This window comes from Pyrgilauda ruficollis, unplaced genomic scaffold, assembly GCF_017590135.1.
Source record: "Pyrgilauda ruficollis isolate IOZ18807 unplaced genomic scaffold, ASM1759013v1 scaffold8, whole genome shotgun sequence".
Classification (NCBI taxonomy): Eukaryota; Metazoa; Chordata; class Aves; order Passeriformes; family Passeridae; genus Pyrgilauda; species Pyrgilauda ruficollis.
In genome coordinates, this window is record NW_024529932.1 from 9383247 (window position 1) to 9404793 (window position 21547).

Sequence of the window (21547 nt, forward strand, 5' to 3'; positions counted from 1 at the left end):
GTAAAACATTTTAAACTTCAGCTAGAAGTTTAATAAAAACTGGAGTACTGTAACAAAACTCTTTCCTCTCATTCTTTTATTTGCCAAGAAGTTCTTTCAATCTGGCAACTGTAAAACATTGTGATATTTTTTAATATATGAATATACTGAGTTATATTTATAAACAGAATTATATTTACTGATTAATATTTAGGAGTTGAGGTACTTGACACTGACTTCTGACATTTTTCAAAAATATTAACATGGTTTTGAAGAACTTCAAGCTTCTACAGTCTGCAGTTGATAGCGAGCCTACTCGAATGACTGGTCTGAGATGTGAGACTCAGTTTTGACTTATTGTTATGGCCTTAGAAGCCTTGGCTGAATCTGTAATCTCAGACCATGTGATTTGCAGGTATATTTGTCATATACTAGGTTTATACCAAGCCCTAAAAGTTCCCTGGTTTAGTTATCTCCAAGTTCTACACCCTGTCTTCTCGTGCTTTTTATGAAATGAAGCAGGCAACCATTACTCATACTTAAATATCAAAGTTGAAGAATTTGCAAAATTACATTCTCTAGTTCCAACAGGAATTAATTCAACAAAGTTCAAAAGACTACCCTGTATTAAGGACAGATTGGATGATTACAGTTATCCTTACTGGCTTTACAATATATTAACATTTTAGGAATATGAAATCTTACACATTCTGTATTAATAATTTTTGACACTGTCAGGAGCCAGCCCAGAACCCTAATATCTCCCACAGCCTTGTGTCTGTCTCAGTTATAAGATTAGAGAAGGTTCCCTGCCACTTGTCTTTCTCCTAATGCAGCAATCTCTGCTTTAGCAGAGCTACATGGGCCCCACAGCTGCTGTTGAGTGCCCTGCATTGGGCACAAGTGTCTCTGTGAGGATGTGGTTTTAAGGGCTGTGCTCCATGCTGAACACAGAATGTGGAGCTGTGAAGCATTATTTTGGGATCAACATACCTGTAGGAAGACAGCACAGAAAACTTTTTTTGTCAATTCCCTAAAAAATTAAGTATAAAAAAGGTGCACAGAGACCTATGCTGACCAAAGTGGCAGTTTTACCTGGAATGTTAAGAAGCTATATCAAACCATTTGAGGATTCATCTCTACTTTGCTGTTAAAGCAATCAGTGGTGACTTTATGGCTGCTGTGTGTAGGCTTAACTAATCATTAAAAAATTGTTGGGTTTTTATCCTATGAAAATCTAGTCATCTTATAGTTTACTTTGGTTTACTTCCTTAGTAGTCTCCTTTCAGTGATTAAAGAAAAGCTAACACATGACCTTAGACTTACAGATTTACATGTGTATTTCCTCTGGCTACCAGCCACTCATCTTTCTGGACAAGAGCAAGATTTTAACTCATAACATTGCAGCTCCAATTTTTACCTAAGAGGTGGTTGAAGAGAATGGAGCAATAAGCTTTATTTTAAAACGAGAACAGTGACCAGGGAGGAGAAAAAAGATAACTGCCTTCCTTTTCTAATTTCTGTGGAATTTTGCACTGCCATTTTAGTAGCTGTATACCATTAACCAGCATTTTTATCTCAGGTACACCAATTATCTATAGCTTAGTTTTCTAGGAAATTTACAGACATGACTTGGACTATACTGATAAAACATCCTCATAAAATCCTAGTACAACATCCTAGTAAAATACCTTAACTTGGAGTTTGCCTTCCTGTATTCGCCCTTTCCATGAAGCTGTAAATTTAAGACTGTCCACTGAACACTTCATTACTCTGCAATGGAAACACACATACAGTAAATCTTACATATGTGTAACAACAGGATATCAAACACAAAACCAAACTCAATGTATTTTCAATGTGTACCATATAATACTAAGTCTTACTTTGAACAAAAATATATCTCTAACTGAAAAGAAACCCAAACCAATAAGTATTTCAACAGGTAACAGCTATTTTACTTCAAGGCAAGAAATAAAAATAAGATGACTGATGACAGCAATTGACATAACTTTTTGGCTCTGTGTCCTCAAAATGAAATAACCATCCTCACACATAAGGAACAATGGCACATTAGCACAAATAGGCACATTATTTTTCCCTCACCTTGCAGTCTCCTGGCGTAAGGCATTGAGAAATGTGTCTGGATGAAACAGCTCAGAAAGGTCAAGGGTGTCTGACAACAGTTTCTGTTTCTCTGCTTTTTCAACCCAATTCTAAAAGAGAAAACAAATAAAATTTAAAATAAAGAAAAGAAATTCTGAAATAACTGAAATTATTACTTGATTTTTCAACATTTTGTGTTAATGTGGATATGTCAATTATTATGATTAATGAAAAAAGTTTGCATAAATATACTGTAACCTCAAAGCTTAATAATAATTTCTATTATTTCATACTGGTAAAAAGGAAATAAATACCCTCTTAAAATATAAAGAAAATGGGCAGTTTATGTGTCACACGACTCAATCATTCTAAATAAACTCATGTTTCATTCTTTGTTCATTGCAGATTACTTTGTACAGTGAAAAGGTATAATTGTATGATGAAAATTATAATTTCAATAATTTTATCATTGTTGAAACCCTATTTCACCTTTACTTACTGGGGAGTTTATGTTTTCCATTAAAATAGCTGCCATTTCTGTCTTTGCTTTCATAAGTTCAGGAAAATAACTGAATTCCTTTTAGGTATGCTTTAAGATAATTTTTTCGTATAAATGGCATATTATATTGAAGAAACACTTGATTTTCAATCTGCAGTAACAGTTTCTATAACTACTTGCCAACAGGTTTTCCAAATATTCCTCATTACTGGTAAGGTTGATGCTGCCATTTTTAGTATGTTAGTTGAAGACATGAATTCACAGAATTGATTATAAGATAAAAAATTGACTCTGTTATACATGGCAATAAATGAATCCAATAAAGGTGGGGGAATAACTGTCCTCAACTATCCTTACAGAGCACATGCCTCAACCTTCTTCCACTCTTCTTAGTGGCAGCTGTGAAGCCTGCTAGGAGCAGCAAGCTTGGAATTTCTCATTCCAAGTAACACCTTGTGTGCCAACATGAGCAAAGAGACACACATTGAACCTTGCCATCTTTATAAACCATGCCATCTTTATAATCCTAAGAAATGCAATCTAGGTTGGATTCTTAAGACATTAACAATCTCAGACAAAGAATTTTCTCTCTTCAGACAAGATATTTAGGTACCTAAGTGGTTATGCAACAGTTAACATTCAAAATCCTCTTCTGAAATGTTTACAATGTATCTCTGTGATACAATTTATTTATATGATATAGTCACAGTCCTTACTATGGCACTGTAGTATGAACCTGAAGCCACTGCATAACCCACCCTACAAGTAAGCTCTTCACAGAGAGATTAAGTCTTCAAGGCCAGGCTGGATGGAGCTCTGAGCAACCTGACCTAGGGGAAGGTGTCCCTGCCCATGGCAGGGTGTTGGAATCAGACAATACTTAAGGTACATTCCAACCCAAACCATTCTGTGATTCTGCAAATACTAAGACAGAAACTAATCAGAGAATAAGATTCCACATGCTATCACAGAAAGGAGAGAGACAAGCCCCACTCCTTTCTAGATAGCAGCTCCCAGGAAATTATAAAATTGCTGTAGTCACTGATCAAAAAATCTTGGAAGTTACGCTCATCACACAATGTACCTGCCAAGCACCTATATCATGTTTAAAAATTACTTTATTGTAATTGTTTAAACTGCTGACAGATTAATAATTCCATAGAACCATTTTTGAAGTGACAAAGTCATCGAAAATGCAAGTAGGTAACATTCAGTAAGTTTTATTTTATTTTGGCAGTGTGTCACACACATCTCCATAATGTTTCCACCATGTTCAAGCCTTTAATCAGTTTTTTGTTTTTTTTATCTGCCACATCCCTGATTACAAGCCCTCAACCCAAATGATTATGAATCAGTTCAGAGATTTCTGCTTTCCATTTTCATTAGGTAAATGTACACAGTTAATGACTCTTGTCTGCATGATTCTTTTAATGACTTTATATAACTTTATGAAACTTACAACTTCAATTTCTTTTATCATCTAGCAGTAAATGTATTCTGATTAGGAGAGGTTTTGTAAATTGTTTTGTGTAATAAAAGTACACCTCACTTCAACTTGTAATTAATATCATTATATTGCTGTCATCAAATAAACTTTTAATGTAACTGCTAAAGAGCAACACTGTCAGGAACACAGATGTTTATATTCCACCCAATTAAAAGACCAGTATGGGTAATATTAATTCTGAACTCATATAATTAGTAGCACTAGGATGTACACAATAACAAAAACGTTCATTAGATCACAAAAGCAAAATTGTAATGTGTTGTACTGCTCTGTAAAAAGCTGAATATGTAGCTCATTTACATCTATTTAAATAAATAATTTTAGATGCAATCAAATGTATTTTGCAACCCAATTGTAAAAAACGTATTTATTTTAGTCCTATAAGATCACATGACAGCCTATTAGGGAAATGCTACAGTCTCAAAAGACAACACCACTCTATTAACAGATAATTTGTCACTGGTAGTGCCACTGCCATAAGGCTGGAAGAGATCAGGTGCTGATTGGAAGGAAGTTTAAGCTAAGCTGTAGAAAGACTGAAGTGATGTTTCTTGAAAGGGAGAAATCCCTCCCTCATCCAAAATCTGATAGAAACATGTGTTGACTGCACTTGTCAAAGTGATGAAAAGTTGTTTGACTTATTCATCTTGGATGGCCATGCAGTATTTCAGTCTGAAGGGCTTTCTTCCATCACCAACTCTTATATAACTATATAACTACTGTACCAACAATGTGGTCTACAAGTCCGAATATCTGAAAATATGTTTATTCCAAAATGTAGAGAAAAATCTATCATCCACTCTTCTGTGCAATTATTTCAAAATTTCATTATTTCAATATTTTCTGAATATTTCTTATTACAATTGCACTATAAATTTAACCATCTGTGATAGATTAATTTAGAAAATTAATATTATAAATATAATATCAACACTTATCAGTCATACCCAAAATGCCTGCAAAGCAATTCCTGGCAGGATATTTTAAAACTTCTATTAATGTGGGGCTCTGTTTGCTCTTATAAAAACATTTTCTTTTCTTTTTTTCCCCTTACAAAAACAAGTCTATTAGTATGGTCTCAGGTAGTTCAAATAATATTTTTTCATGCATCTTAACATCCAATAAACATCTATTCCACTTTCAGAGAGAAGTATTTCTTATCATCTATAGTCCCAAAGCAAACTGAGCGCCTCATTGAACAGTGGAAGGAATAAGAAGGCTGCCAGATTTTCACATTATTATTTATACAGCTTTAGGATCACAGAACTCCTCTTAAATTATGCAAGTACTCTTCCTTCACCAGTTTTAATTCATTCCAAATGTATATTCTTCTACTGCATTTTTCTATTGCTTTGTTCCCCAAAGAGAACTTATACTGAAAAAGAAAATCATATAAATCACCACAGAAATTATTTCATTTTTGTGCCTAGATGGAAAATTGTATTCAGGGTTGCATGCATATGTATAACCAGGAACCATATGGTATAATTCTGTTTTTCTACAAGTTTTAGAAGTTTTCCACATTACTAGGGAAAAACTAGGAGTGCAGAACTTTGGCTAAGTCTGAGAGTAAATGATGGTGAGTAGCACTGCTAGGAAAAAACTCACTGAAATGCAGTTTACACTGAGCCAAGGTCAAACAAGCAGTTATGCTACAATCCCATTTTCCTCACAGTGCAGCAGCTGTTCTACAGGTGTCCTCCTAAGTGCAGGCATTCAGTGGTAAACACCAGCAGGAGTGACAGTATTACAGCTCAAAGAAATAAAACAGACGGATTTTTGCAGGCACTGAGCCCAGAGGGGGTAATGCCTACGCTTCTGAGGAACAACAGGTATACAACAATTCGCTCCCTTGTGGTAATTCTTTGTATGCAAATCCTTGAGCCATTATTCTTGAGAGAGCTATCCTTTACTAAATGAATGTGTGAATACTGCAGTATTTCAGGTATATGATAAGGCGTTGGCCCATACTTAAAAATGATAAATAACACAGTAATTTAATTTGGAGTTTATGTCTGGTTTAATTTTTTTCCCTTTTCCCTTTTCCCTTTTCCCTTTCCTTTCCTTTCCTTTCCTTTCCTTTCCTTTCCTTTCCTTTCCTTTCCTTTCCCCAAAACCACTGGCTACTGCTTTAAACCAAATACTATTAAATCTTTATTTCAGTTTTCCACACCTCAAAGCCCCCATGTTTGTTGGGGAAGTCTGAGCAATAACACAACAGCACAGTGTTACAGCATGAATGTTCTAGGTCCCTCAGCATCAGCATGCTGGCTAACCACGTGCTAGAAGCAGATATGCACTAGGGTACAGCTGACAGAAACATTAGCAGATGTGATCTCATTCTGGTTACTGTATTAGCTCATCTTTTATCAAAACAGGAACCTAACTTCTCCTGAATTTCTGTTTCCTACATTTAATATGGATAACAGAATGATGCATAGGAACTGTGACAACACACTGACAAGTTCATGACTGACATATGCCAAAAATACCTACTTCCAGATATTTCCTGTATGACCATTAAACACAGGATCTAGTTAGGCAATACTCTTATGCTTCATGCCTTCTAGTCTCTTCTTTCCCAAGTACAGCAGATATCAAGCACTAGATTGCATTTGCAGTTACACAGCAGAATATAACTGGGTAAGGAAGTCTAAGAACTGGAACTATTCCTTGATGGAACCAACACCCAATCTCCAAAAATAAGTTGCAGGGGACAGAAAATTGTGGCATACAATATTCGTGTGCAGGTAACAGACTAGACTGCCTACAATAATACTTGGACAAAGTCAGGACTACATCAGATATAAATCCTTTGCAGAGCTCTGGAGCAGCGATCTGAAATCTATACTGGGATGGTGCTGGTGTAACTAAACAGGGATACAGAATACTCAATATATTAGCCACTGGTACTGATGAGATGCACTGCAGTAATTTGTTTTACAGTACCAGCTCAAAGGCTATGTTACAATGAAGAGAGCCAACAGAGAACTGCTTACCTTGCCATGGCTCGTTTTCCCTGGTAACACCCCATGAAATACAGATTTTCCATTAGCATCTCCCTCACAGTCCTTGCTCCTCTACTGAAACAATGACCCCTTGAACAGCAGTCACCGGTCTCTCTCCATTTTTTTTCATTCTTGTTTACCTGTCATTTATTTTTTGTTAACATCCTCTCTTAAGGCTGTCAAAATACAGAGAAAACCTCTCACCCATGCCTGTGTCACAGAACTCTACTATATTAGCAACTATTGAGGCTTAACCTAATTCTTGGATAAGTAAGAATGCTAATCAAACAGACTAAAGCAATCTAATCAGAAATTGTTTAACTCTGTGGGGCCCATATCCCAAAATACTTACAAGATACCACAATTAAAAGACAAAGAAGGAAATCTGGTTTTGTTTTTACATGAGAAAAAGATATCATCAAATGGAAACAGTGGCTGATCCAACTCCATTTAAACAAAGGAGGTAAATGATGTCATGGCTAATCTGCGATGTGGCACCCCTGCACATCATGCTGGCTCTTGCTCAAGCTGCTTACACTCCATTAAACAGAACACTCCAACACTGCTGAGATTAGCAAATAGTTTGTTCAAAAAAGAACAACTTTGCATAGATGCAGAATATAATTAAGTTGGTTTTTATTTTAAATTGATGCTGTAAGCTAGTATGGATTGTTGTTTGCTCCTACATTGTAAAGCTAAGGCAGTTAGCATAAAGGCACCTCAAGTGCAGCATATTAGCTCTCTGAAGCTCATAAAACCTTTTGTTAAACCCAAAAGCAAATTTATTTTGTTGTGGCCAATCCTAAAAGAACAGCTCATCATAAAGGTTGTAGGTCTCTTTCAGATGTCCTGTCACACTTGAAAGCTAAGAGAATGCTGAAGAGCATTATTAGCATGGCATAAAGCTTCATTCATACCTGTTCTCAGGAAGCTAATCAGAAAAACATATATTAAGGTGCAATTTAAGGAAAAAATATTGCACATTTTGTTAAACAACACACTTTTTTGTTATATTTTTAATTAATTTTTGTTTTTATTTAGTTATAATGGCTTTAGTTTTTAAATTACTTCCATTATAGAAGTAATTTATTAATAAAATTAAACATTTTGGCATCCAATCCAATTGCAATTCAGAGTAGCTCCAAATTCAACACCAATTTAGGTTGCTCAGGGCATTGTCTACGGCAGTTCTGTGTATCTCCAAAGATGCCTCCACAAATCATTGGAACCAACACCCAATCTCCAAAAATAAGTTGCAGGGGACAGAAAATTGTGGCATACAATATTCGTGTGCAGGTAACAGACTAGACTGCCTACAATAATACTTGGACAAAGTCAGGACTACATCAGATATAAATCCTTTGCAGAGCTCTGGAGCAGCGATCTGAAATCTATACTGGGATGGTGCTGGTGTAACTAAACAGGGATACAGAATACTCAATATATTAGCCACTGGTACTGATGAGATGCACTGCAGTAATTTGTTTTACAGTACCAGCTCAAAGGCTATGTTACAATGAAGAGAGCCAACAGAGAACTGCTTACCTTGCCATGGCTCGTTTTCCCTGGTAACACCCCATGAAATACAGATTTTCCATTAGCATCTCCCTCACAGTCCTTGCTCCTCTACTGAAACAATGACCCCTTGAACAGCAGTCACCGGTCTCTCTCCATTTTTTTTCATTCTTGTTTACCTGTCATTTATTTTTTGTTAACATCCTCTCTTAAGGCTGTCAAAATACAGAGAAAACCTCTCACCCATGCCTGTGTCACAGAACTCTACTATATTAGCAACTATTGAGGCTTAACCTAATTCTTGGATAAGTAAGAATGCTAATCAAACAGACTAAAGCAATCTAATCAGAAATTGTTTAACTCTGTGGGGCCCATATCCCAAAATACTTACAAGATACCACAATTAAAAGACAAAGAAGGAAATCTGGTTTTGTTTTTACATGAGAAAAAGAGATCATCAAATGGAAACAATGGCTGATCCAACTCCATTTAAACAAAGGAGGTAAATGATGTCATGGCTAATCTGCGATGTGGCACCCCTTCACATCATGCTGGCTCTTGCTCAAGCTGCTTACACTCCATTAAACAGAACACTCCAACACTGCTGAGATTAGCAAATAGTTTGTTCAAAAAAGAACAACTTTGCATAGATGCAGAATATAATTAAGTTGGTTTTTATTTTAAATTGATGCTGTAAGCTAGTATGGATTGTTGTTTGCTCCTACATTGTAAAGCTAAGGCAGTTAGCATAAAGGCACCTCAAGTGCAGCATATTAGCTCTCTGAAGCTCATAAAACCTTGTGTTAAACCCAAAAGCAAATTTATTTTGTTGTGGCCAATCCTAAAAGAACAGCTCATCATAAAGGTTGTAGGTCTCTTTCAGATGTCCTGTCACACTTGAAAGCTAAGAGAATGCTGAAGAGCATTATTAGCATGGCATAAAGCTTCATTCATACCTGTTCTCAGGAAGCTAATCAGAAAAACATATATTAAGGTGCAATTTAAGGAAAAAATATTGCACATTTTGTTAAACAACACACTTTTTTGTTATATTTTTAATTAATTTTTGTTTTTATTTAGTTATAATGGCTTTAGTTTTTAAATTACTTCCATTATAGAAGTAATTTATTAATAAAATTAAACATTTTGGCATCCAATCCAATTGCAATTGAGAGTAGCTCCAAATTCAACACCAATTTAGGTTGCTCAGGGCATTGTCTACGGCAGTTCTGTGTATCTCCAAAGATGCCTCCACAAATCATATATTTCCACAAACACATCTGGACAATATTGAGTAATGTTTTTTAATTTAGAAGCTGAAAACTAGACAAGTGTTTCAAATGTGGCCTCAGAAGTGTAGAAGAATTAATAACTGCCTTTGGCCCTTAGTAATGTCATTAGGAATTTTGCATTTCTATGGTGTCTTTGGATACACATTGGTTTCAGTTTTATTATTCTAGTAATATCTTAATGTCCTCCTTATTTGATGGATTCTTCTGTTGACATATCCAGATCAGTACTTTTTCTCAGCGTGATAAAATACATGAATACACATGACAGAATAAATCTTTTTCATAGCTTTGTAATCTGCATATCTGAAGAATGAACAATATTTTGTTTAGTTCTAAATTATTTACTGCCTTTTGCCTGATATAGAAGTAATATCAATTGCTTACTTTATTGCATGGGATAATGAAATATTAGAAAGAATACTGAAAATGTTAATTATAAAAAACCTATAAGAAAACACACTGTGTGTATAAGGAATAGCACATACAACACTTTGAAACAGTATAAACCTCACAGGAATTTTGAAATTCAAGTTCAGATGTAGAGAACCGATTTCTCATTGGATCACAACTCACAGAGTGACTGTGTGGAATTACCACCACAAATATATCAATACGCTTTTGCATATTCTCCTCCATGTAGGGGCACACATTCTAATTTAGCTGCTATTTATAGCACTCGGCTGAATACATGGGGAAACATTATAGAGCAGGAGGGCATTTATCCTTCCTGCCTTTAAGCATCACTTACACACCCTAAATAGGGATCTAAGCTTCCCATCACTCTTAACAACTCTTCTGCTTTGACTCAAGGTTTGGTTTCTTTTTTCTTCAATTATGTACCTTCCTGAACTTTTAGAGACAAAGATCACATCAAAAAGAATTCTACTAAGAAAAAAAATCAAACAAAATGGACAAAACTCCAAATCTGAATGCCTTTTTGTTGACTTCAGTTTTAAAATTCAGTCATGTCTGTTTACAGAATTGCTGAGTGCACTTTTATCCTGCTCTGATTGCTTTATTTGACTGTGAATTCCCAAGAGTCAAACTACTGCACAGTCAACAGATAAAGAAGGGTTTAGTCAAGAATTATTCTTATGACTCTTTTCCTTCACAAACTAAATTTGAATTGACAGCCTTGAAACTTAAAAGGCTCCAAAATTTTAAACATTTTTTATATATTTGCAAAGGGATACAATGAAACTGTTACCATTTCAAATTCAGTAATATGGCATTTCCTTCAAAGAGAGAAAGACAGGTCAAGGTGCGGTTACATTTAAGCCTTCTCCCAAAGAAAAGATTGCTGCTAATTAGGGATCATGCTCACTTGTGGAATGGAAATCTGTTTCTAATAAAAAATGGGCTTATTTTTTTAATACATATCTGCAAATGGTATTTGAGAAATAGTTACAGCATGTTACCATTGATTTTGACCTATTAAAGTCTCAAAACAGGACATTAAACATTTTGCAAACAGCTACACCAACCCAGCTCCCAGCAAACCATCTAGAGGTTAAAAAAGATCCACAACCACACTGCCTTTCAGTTACAAAGCTGTCTTACTACTCTACATAATTTATTTCTATGTATGAACTTCTAACTATGAAATCAGAATTACAAAAACAGTAACGGATTTTTAATAGATTGCTTACTTTTAGTCCACAGAATATTTCTGTCAGTGTAGTGGTGATCAGAACAGCAAGTTACTGTAACCAAGGGCAACTCCTGCCCAACCAACCCAGTGGCCTTTTATGATGGAGTGGCTACAGCACTGGGCAAGGGAAGGGTTACAAATCTGGATTTATGAGCCATCTATCTGGATTTCTGTAAAGCCTTTGACATGGTCCCTCACAATATCCTTCTCTTTAAGCCAGAGAGAGATGGATTTGATAAGTAGATTGTGAGATTGATAAGAAATTGGTTGGATGGTCACATCCAGAAGGTGGTCATCAATGAGTCAGAGTCCCAGTGAACATCAGTGACAACTGGTGTCCCCCCAGGGGCCCATACTGGAACCAGTGTTATTTAATATCTTCATTAATGACATAAAGGGATCAGGCGTACCCTCATCAACTGAAGGACAGGATGCCATCCAGAGGGACCCAAGCAGGCTTGAGGAGTGGGGCCCGTGGAATCTCTTGAGGTTTAACAAGACCAACAAGGTGCTGCACCTGGGTCATGGCACCCCCTGGTATCAACACAAGCTGGGGATGAACGGATCAAGAGCAGCCCTGCCCAGAAGGGCTTGGGGGTGATGGAGGGTGAGAGGCTGGACACGAGCTGTCAGTGTGCTCTCACATCCCAGAGAGCCAAACATGTCCTGGGCTGTATCCAGTGGTGGGCAGCAGGGCCAGGGAGAGGATTCTGCCCCTCTGCTCTGCTCAGACCCCACCTGCAGGGCTGCTTCAGCTCTGGGGTCCCAGCTGGAGTGAGTACAGAGGAGAGACATCAGGATGATCAGAGAGATGGAACACTTCTCCTGTGAGGAAAGGCTGAGAGTGTTGAGATTGTTCATCCTGGAAAAGAGAAGGTTTCAGGAAGACCTAACTGCAACCTTCAAGTACCTGACAGGAACCCTACAATAAAGATGGAGAGAGACTACTTACAAGGGCATGTGGTGACAGGACAAGGAAGAAAGGCTTCAAACTCAAAGAGGGTAGATTTAGATTAGATATTAGGGAAAAAAATTTTTCCTGAGGGTGGATGAGGTATTGGAACAGTTGCCCAGAGAAGCTGTGCGTGCCCCATTTCTGGAAGTGTTCAAGGCCAGGCTGGATGCGGGTCTGAGCAGCCTGATCTAGCAGCAGGTGTCCCTGCCTATGCCATGGGGTTAGAATGAGATGGTCTTTAAAGTGCCTTCCAAACCAAACCTCTCTCTAATTCTATGTTGCCTTAAAAAAGCAAAGCAGATTGATGGGATGAACCTATAAATTGGTGCATTAGCATGTGCTGCAGCCTTCTCATTTATTAATGGATGGAATTTAAAATTACCAGTTTTTGACAGAATAACATAAGGATTCATTTTCATATGTGAATGATAATAACATAATTTTCTACCACTTGTACTAAAATTAAGCTTTTTTGCTTGAGCTTTTGTCAGACAAGACTATCCATTTTACTCTGCTTTCTCTTTTGCAGACAGCTCTGTCCATGATAAAGGAGATACAGTGAAAAACAAGTTATTAGAAACAGAGCAATCTCACTTTTAATTTTGACAGATTAAATGCATAAAATTGATTCATATTTTATCATTGCATCTTTTCAGCTTTCTTCCTGTATTGTGAAAATGTATCTTGTAGCTTAAAGAGAAAAATCAATGAATGATCATTATTTTATTAGTTTAAATAAAGGGTATCAACTACAGCTTTACATCTTTTACAATATATAGCACAGCTTTTTGTAATTTACTAAGTATATAAATACTATCTTGCATTCATAGAAGAAATACAGAATACTAAATCGAGGGGTTTTTAATTTAAACCTAGGTTAGGAAAAAAATATCATTTTCTTTAAAATATTATAATTTATCAGAGACACAGTATCTGTAGAGAAAATGACCTGAGTTTGTCTTCTTTTATTCAACACTTACAAAAAGTCCTTTTATGAGTAATTATCTCCTGCAATAAACATTTTATAATCAAACAGCTGAATAATTGGTTACTGCTATGATAAGGGGTGCTGCTCAAACTTCTAGTTACAAGGTAGTATTTCATAATTTCAACAGAACAGCCATTCTCACAAAACATGCCTGGAATTTCAAGAGTTTAATGAACAGCCACTGAATTCTGTTGAAACAAATTACTTTTCTCAACAGTTAAGCCTGATGTTTATTAAAATGCCCATAACTTGTGGATGCCTCAGTTTAACGAGCACCTAACACTCACTGGAAATAAGCTTCAGCAGCTCACAATGAAACCAAAGAAAATGCAGGTAGTGCTATTTTCCCTTTTCCTATGCTGCTTTGTAAAAACTGTTTTTCCAGTTTTTTGTGCAACTGTTTTTTGTGCAAAAGGCATGCTTTTCCAAAACTTGACGTAAGCCCTGCTTATTGGCAACCAAAATTATTTACCTTTTGAAACAGCATAGTCTGCAGATTTAGTGCTAAACCCACTGTATTTTGGAGGAAAACACACATTTCATTACAAAAAAAAAGTTATGTTTAGTTTTGAGCATCACAATATATATGAAAGATATTATGTAATTAGAGACTGTCCGAGGGCTGCAAATATGGTGAAGGGCCTGGAAGGGAAACTGTATCAATGCATGAACACAGTTTTCTGTAAGAGCACAAAAAATGCTTCAGCTTCTACTTTAATTTCCTTGGACATTAGATCTTATTTCAATGGACAACTCCTATTACCTGCCCATGTCCAAAACTTTCATCTCACATTCTGTTGGGTCCCTTGTTTGGATGGTGTATCTTTAGAAAGCACTACTACTCTGTATCAGCCATTACTTCATCAATGCAATCTACATGAGACAGTGATTAGAAGGGACATGATAAAATACCTGCTAAGAGCTTCAACTTTGCCTGTTAGAGACAAACAAAACATTTTTTTTCAGTAGTACTTGCAAATTTCCAATTTTTACCAAGCAGTTATCAATTTGATATAAGGTCTTAAAAGACATATCCTGGCTGATAAATTTGGAACAAAGTGAAATAATTTTGCAAAATGGTGAGAACTGCGGGAGCCAATTCAGGATCAGTTCCTTAGCAGATAATGTTAGGCTGCAGTTGTATTTTTGTTTTGAAAGTCATGACAGCTAAAGAGGAGAAGCCCAGAAAAACAGCAGAAAAATGCTAATTCTTCAGAATAACGTGGAAATTTGAACTAAAATAATGGAATGGGTGGATTTAAAACACATTACTTTTATGAATTTTTGTGCTTCAATATTAGAATACTAAATCTGGAGTATTCTGCACTGTACAGATACCTAGGTAATAGCTGTTCAAATAGAGAGTCATGAGAGGAACAATGACAAGGTGGGGAACCAGCCAAACTAATCCATCTGAATCAGCCTCTCCTGATACTGTAAAACACTAACCATTAAGATAGTGTCCCTGCTGCAAACTCTGCTAAGGCAATGTATTAGAAAACACTCTGGAAACTAAGTGTGATTACTTGGACTGGGATAGGCCTTATTATGGAGTGCCCAAGTGGATGAATAACAGGACTGAGCATGACTATTCTGGATTTCTACAAGATTTATTATGTGAGTTCTTTAACCTGGTGAAAATTGAGAGAACTTGATTCTCTTGGTTTTCTAAGAGCGGCCTTTCTGCCTGTTATCAGTGAATGAAAATTTAATATCTCTGCCTAGATGCCTGGGGTGCGAAGGAGAAATCCAGGGTTTCCTATTCCCAGAAGGTTTTATAGTACATTCAGCAGGCAATTTCCAAGAGTTCAAACCTCATATACCTTGGGTGTCCAATCCACCTTTCTGGGGAACTAATTGTTGAAATGGAGGAGTACAGTTCCAAAACAGGAACAAAGTCACTCTTCCTTAAACAGTAAAAGACCATTAAAATAGTAAAAATTTATACTAGGTGATCAAACTGGTATTGAAGTTAAATATTACTACCGTAGATTTTACTCAGGATGGAAAGAGACAAGAGAACAGCATCTCAGAAAAAGATAACTCTCTTGAAAAAATATTAAATTTAACTTCTTTATATACTAGGAGTACTTTTTAGATAAATGCACAATTTCCACAAAACCTTTCATAAATTATGCAACTAAAAACTTTTAGTATTCATAAACATTTCCTTGATTAGAACTCTCAAACGGGTGCTTATGATTCTGAATGTACACTGCAAGACTTCTAGCAGCTTTCTAACTCAACAGTCATCCAAAGGAAGAACTGTTTTTGTAAATTACATAAAACCAGCTGAGTCCAAAAGAATGAAATATAAGGTCTTGGAATAAGAGGAGTTTGGGATTACTTTCTGAAAAGGTGAAATTAAGCTCTTTATTTAGTTCTAGTGGAAACAAAAATCAATTTCCAATTTGTTGACCTGAAACAATTTTTAAGGTTGCTATTCAGCTGACATTTGCCTGGATTGCTGTTTTGCCTCTTGACAGCTGCAGTTCTGAGTCTCCTCTCTCCTTCCCTCCTGCTGGTATCCATAGCCATGAGAAGACACTTATATAGAGACTAGGATGCACTTAATACCATTATATGCTGATGTGTATTATTGCTGAGCTATGAGCATGAACCACAGGAGAGGAAAATCACAGAAAACATTTAGGATGCCATTGTGAGGAAACTCACAGTCTAAGGACCAAGCATTAAAACTTACACAATGACCACTGATGATTTCATATCTTAATGTTGGTAGCATATATATCACTGTAGACAGAAAAGCTGAAGCACAGTACTATAAAGTTCAATGTCAGCACTGCTAATTGAAAGTATTCAGAACTCCATCTTAGAAGAATATTCAATACATAACTTTTATTTCAATTTAAAGCAAAAGCTACCATCCAAATGGTATCAGAATTTTCACCTGGGAATAAATTACCTATTTACATCAGGTCTGTCACCATAACATAGTACATAGCAACACATGCCTCTACTGCATGTTGCACATACAAATTTCTTCACACTTTCAATAGGCAGTTTTCTTTTTTTTTTTTAAAATTTTGCTTTTTACTTAGTAAATTCAGACCTGAAAGATGCAACACCTGTTGTTTTTCTGCCTGTTGTTGTGTAATGCTCTCAGAACATCTTTGCACTTCTACAAATTCTGCTATAAATATTTTACCATCTGGCCTATATTTTGTGTTCTTCCCCATCCCCATTAAATGCTTGCTGCAGTTGCTTTTATTGTATTCTGCACTGGCAGCAAACCTCTTGACAAGGCAGCCTTTAACTAATAGCCTAGGCAGAGACTTACTCCATCCTTAGCAAATGTAATCCTTCAGTACAACTTTGATCTTTCAGTATCTCCTATTTCGTCTTAACAATGCCTAAATCAAACCTGTGTCAAACAGTAAAGTGTAAGTCAATACACTTACAACCAATGAAACAGAGGGGCATAAGAGTAACTAGAAAAAAGCTTATAAAGTTGGTCATATAAAACTAATCTAAAATATTGCATTTATTGAAATATAAATCAGAAGATAATTTTCAGAGTTATGAGATATCTTTATTGAAGCCTTTATTGAATTTCTGAATACTAAACTTAGAATTAACTACTGATTAATTACATTTATAAAATCAATAATGACAAGTCACAAAAAAGAAAAGTTAATTAAAAAATGATCAAGACTAATCATGAAGGTGTAACGGGCACAATCATGATTTGGAATCACATTTAAGAAAAAAGATGATTCAACTGAAATGCATAATTAGAAATAATCAACATTTTATTTCTACAATGTAGAAATATAGAAACTGTATTTCAGATGTGATTTGACTAGAAGCATGTGATGCAAAACAGACTGATACTTTATTATTAAGAATTTCTCCAAACAAAACTATATTACATATTTGACATTAAAGAAATAAAATGAGACAACCAGCAGGTGTTATCACTAATAAAAATTTAACATGATTTACTGCTTATGGACACAGTCAAGTATCTACTGTAAAGCTATGCCTTAATAATCTTTCTCTCTCTTATAACAAATAACTATTAAAAACTGTAAATGAGTCCTTCATAATAACTTTCATAAAAATGACTAATCCAAATGTACCATTTTGACAGTAGTTTGAGAAATGAGAAAGGAAGATTACTATCATGGTAATGCAGCAAATATAATGCAACACATTAGTCAATAGCTGACTGGAGTAATAAATGGAAATAAAAACTTTTGGGATATGTGTGGTTGAAAATCATCTGTTACTATTAACACTAATTTCATCCTGTTACCTCTGCATTGTGACTTTGTATGGGAACTGCACTCCACACAGAAGCTCAAACTCTAATCTCAGACTTCCATTAAAAATAAATCATACAAGTAAGGAAAATTGCACTCAGTTTGGTCACAACCAAATGAAAGTAGAAGTTGCAAACAGTAATGTACTCTTGAAGCTTACAAACACAGTGACTCACCACAAATGATGGGGCTTTCTTAATACTAAAGGCTGTAATAGTCAGCGAAAAGAGAGATGGGACTAAGTTCACCTCCAATTATATGACCAAATAACATCTGAACATGCATTAACACTTGTTGCTATAAGTATTTATATTTTTTTCTGTTTTGTACTTTAAACTTCTTTGGAAGTAAAGGATGAAGAAAAAAATAAGTATTTGTCAACAGAAATTGTTTGCATAAAAAGAATCTTATTAACACTTCAGAGACATTTACTTGACAGTTTCTTTAGAAAAAAAGTAATGCCTAGAAGACGCATGGCCTTCAAATCTTTCTTCTGAATCTGACAGTAAACATAAATGTTGACAAAAACCTTGGTATCCAATTGGACAAGATGTGTTAATCAAGATCAAGACCAACAGCTTTGTATTTATTGCCTGGAAGCAACAAAGATCTGTCCTTTCTAAAGTAGTCTTCCTCTCTTTCAGGTTCTCACAGTTTTCTCTCTATGTATCCAACACAGATAAGGAATTTGTTTCCTTAAATACTAATTAATTTAGATTAATTATTTTATTTGTCTTTCTATTACTTTAAATACACAACTTCTGTCAATCAAAGAATATATAGATTCACCTTAACTAAAAATTAACCTCTTTACTGTCACACTGTGGATAGACACCTTCTCTTATGTGCCCTTGAAAACCCTGAGAATGCAGATCTTTTCATTACTTTCTTCCAAAACTAGACAGCTATGAATTTCTACATTACCTTTATTAGAAATGCTACACTTATGTCTTGATAGGCATCTCTCTACCAGATTAAAGAGTGTGTCTTGACTTAAATGTAAAGTTTCATCTGGGTAAAAAAAAGCCTTTTTCCCCCACAGCTCACCATAAAGGCTGATGACTAAGATGTAAACCTATTGTGAAGTAACTAACAATATTATCACATTATTCCTTGATCTTTAGATTTTTATATACCTTTTCATACATCTAAAATTCTTTTGGACCTGTGTTTGTAAAGGTCTACTGTAGTGGAATTTACATAATATACTGTGTCACTGAATACCAGCACACTGAGTAAAAAAAGACTCTTTAAAATTACCTGTATGGCAAGTGCTCGGGCTACAAGACTTCTAAGATATTGCAAAGGATCTTCTGGACCTTCCCACTTACTTTGCCAGGAAACAGGACACTGAAATAAATATATATATATACTGAAAATATCAAATCCATTGTAATTTCATTTTAAGTTGGCAACTTGAATAAAAATAAATAACCTGGAGATCAAATATATCTACAAAAAAAAAAAAAAAAAAAAAAAAGGCAACACCAGCAATATAATGACCAAGTACACACAACCACAAACAGAAAGGTTGTATTCCTGCTAATTCTTTGTGTTGATGGAGCCACAGTGTTGATGGAGAACATGCAAGAATCTCTGCTATTCAATAAGGAAACATCAGCTGGTTCCATAAATATTTCCAAAAAGCCTTAAGAGCATTTGTCTTGGGAAGCCACAATGTCATCTTTCAGCTGCAGGCAGTTTCCCACTCCTTTGCTGCAGCCTACTCAGACTTCAAAACGCAGTTTTGTGGCTCTGTGATGAAGAGAATCTGGTACAATTCCTCTGCATGATTATTTTCTCATCACCTTACAGCTCCTGTAGAGCAACACCTGAGAAAAAAAGGCCTGCAAGACTTCCCCCTACAAATTTCTCATTGACTTCAAAAAGAAAGGCTTAAAAGGGCATCTGTTAAACTTCCTCCATATAAAATAAGGATAGAAACACTAATTTTACCTACTCCACAGGAACCTAAAGCACACTGAAAGTGACTGCAAGATTCTCCTACATATGAGAAATAAAATTAATATAAATCAGTACCTGTGGAATATTGCACACTACTGAAGATGCTAAGCAGAATCAACAGTTTATACTGTTTAATATTTACAGCTGCATTTTCCAGGAAGTTGCCATTCTAATAGCATATGTACTGAATAGGTGTTGAAATACTGATCCCAGAAATTTGCAAAAAAAGGTATCTTTCAAAGTCAATACTCTGTGTTTACCTTTTATAGATAAAAACCAAAACGTAACTAGATTCAAGGATACTAATTAAAAATTAATTCAATAAACTAGAATACATACAAAACAATTAATAAAGGACAGTTAATTGCATGGGGTTTTTCCTAATTAGGATTTTTTAAAAATTATTTTTTATTGCAGACCTTGCCTTTTTGCAGCCTCTTCTACTAGATATGCATTGACAGGCAGCTCACCAATCTATCACTTACAAGGCATTTGCCTAATGTTGTTAATGTATCACTCTAAATTACTTTAAGTCTAAAGAAATTGCTGAGCTAATTGTTATTATGCAAGTGTATCTCAGATGTGCTTATGCTCTTTTTGGCTGGGGTGGAGTTAATTTTCTTCACAGTGGCTAGTATGGGGCTAACATACCAATTTTACACAAATACAGCACATTGCTGAAACCTTTATAAGTCATACATTTATTGAATTTTACATTTCTATTAGTAATCCAGTAGTTTCTTCAGGTGTTATAATCTTAAAAGAGCTACAATCCTAGTGGGTTTAAAATACAGCTTTTGAAAAATAATCCTTTGCTACAAAAACCATGAAAACACTAAACCAGAAGAGTGTATAGAAAACACATGAAGAAAATAATTTTAAGATGATAAATTGAGTGAGGTTTAGCTGCCATGCCAAGAACGTGGCATTAGCCTCTCTGGAAGGCTGCTGAAAAAATTGCTATGTGGTCACAATCCAATGAAGTGATCCATGTCAAGGAAAGTGGGTAAGTAAGCAGATGAAATGACAGAAGCACTGGTCAATACATCAGGAAGCACTGAACCAATGCTTGTGAGAGGTTGAAATGCACAGGATTTCTAAGAAACTTTTTGAGGCAGTGATCAGCTTCACAACTCCTGCCAGTTCCAATACAAGTGTGCAGTTTAAGTACAAAAGCAAGCCATGCTCTCTTGCTCAGTAACAAGAAATACAACTGTAAGAACTAAAGAATGGCCATTACACGTATCCCTCCCATTCACTATGACTTGGACTTAGTGCCAGTTTCTACCACATAGTCAAAACATGTTTTAAAAGGCAATGAGATTGCTAACACAAAAACTTAATTTGTTCTAACTGTACAGCAATTTTGCTAACAAATGTTAGCAAATGTCATGTGAATCTGAAAAGACAACAAATTTAATTACTGTTTTGATTAGAATTTGATTTATCAATAAATGCATAACAATCTTTTTAACAGTACTTGTTTGTCACGTGAAGATAAACAGGATGTTAATAGGAACTATTGTTCATTGCAGAAGCAATCCAAATATCTATGCATTAGCATTGACAGAATTTATCTATTGCTGGAGGCGAAACAAAACCAGAGTTTCATGTCACATCAATGTTTGACTATCTTTTAACTCAATTATCTAGATATTAATGATAGAGCACATAAATTTGCTGTCACTAATTGTACCAGTTTATAAACATGCCTAGTGTGATGCCAAAAAAGATGGAGAAAATATAATATAATTCAATTAACTTATAATTCTGACTGATTTCTTGTATATCAAGAA

At 35.4% G+C, this 21547-nt stretch overlaps 1 protein-coding gene across 1 annotated transcript in view; it reads right to left on the reverse strand.

Annotated features, from left to right (window-relative positions):
• The window catches only part of DYNC2H1 (dynein cytoplasmic 2 heavy chain 1), a 147054-nt gene that overhangs the window by 8761 nt on the left and 116746 nt on the right, over window positions 1-21547 (reverse strand). Inside the window, exons 83-85 of the mRNA XM_041487125.1 lie at window positions 19047-19136; window positions 2086-2195; window positions 1671-1752 (exon numbers count right to left, since the gene is read on the reverse strand). Of these exons, the coding sequence (XP_041343059.1) occupies window positions 1671-1752; window positions 2086-2195; window positions 19047-19136 (282 nt within the window). The remainder of the gene's footprint in view (window positions 1-1670; window positions 1753-2085; window positions 2196-19046; window positions 19137-21547) is intronic.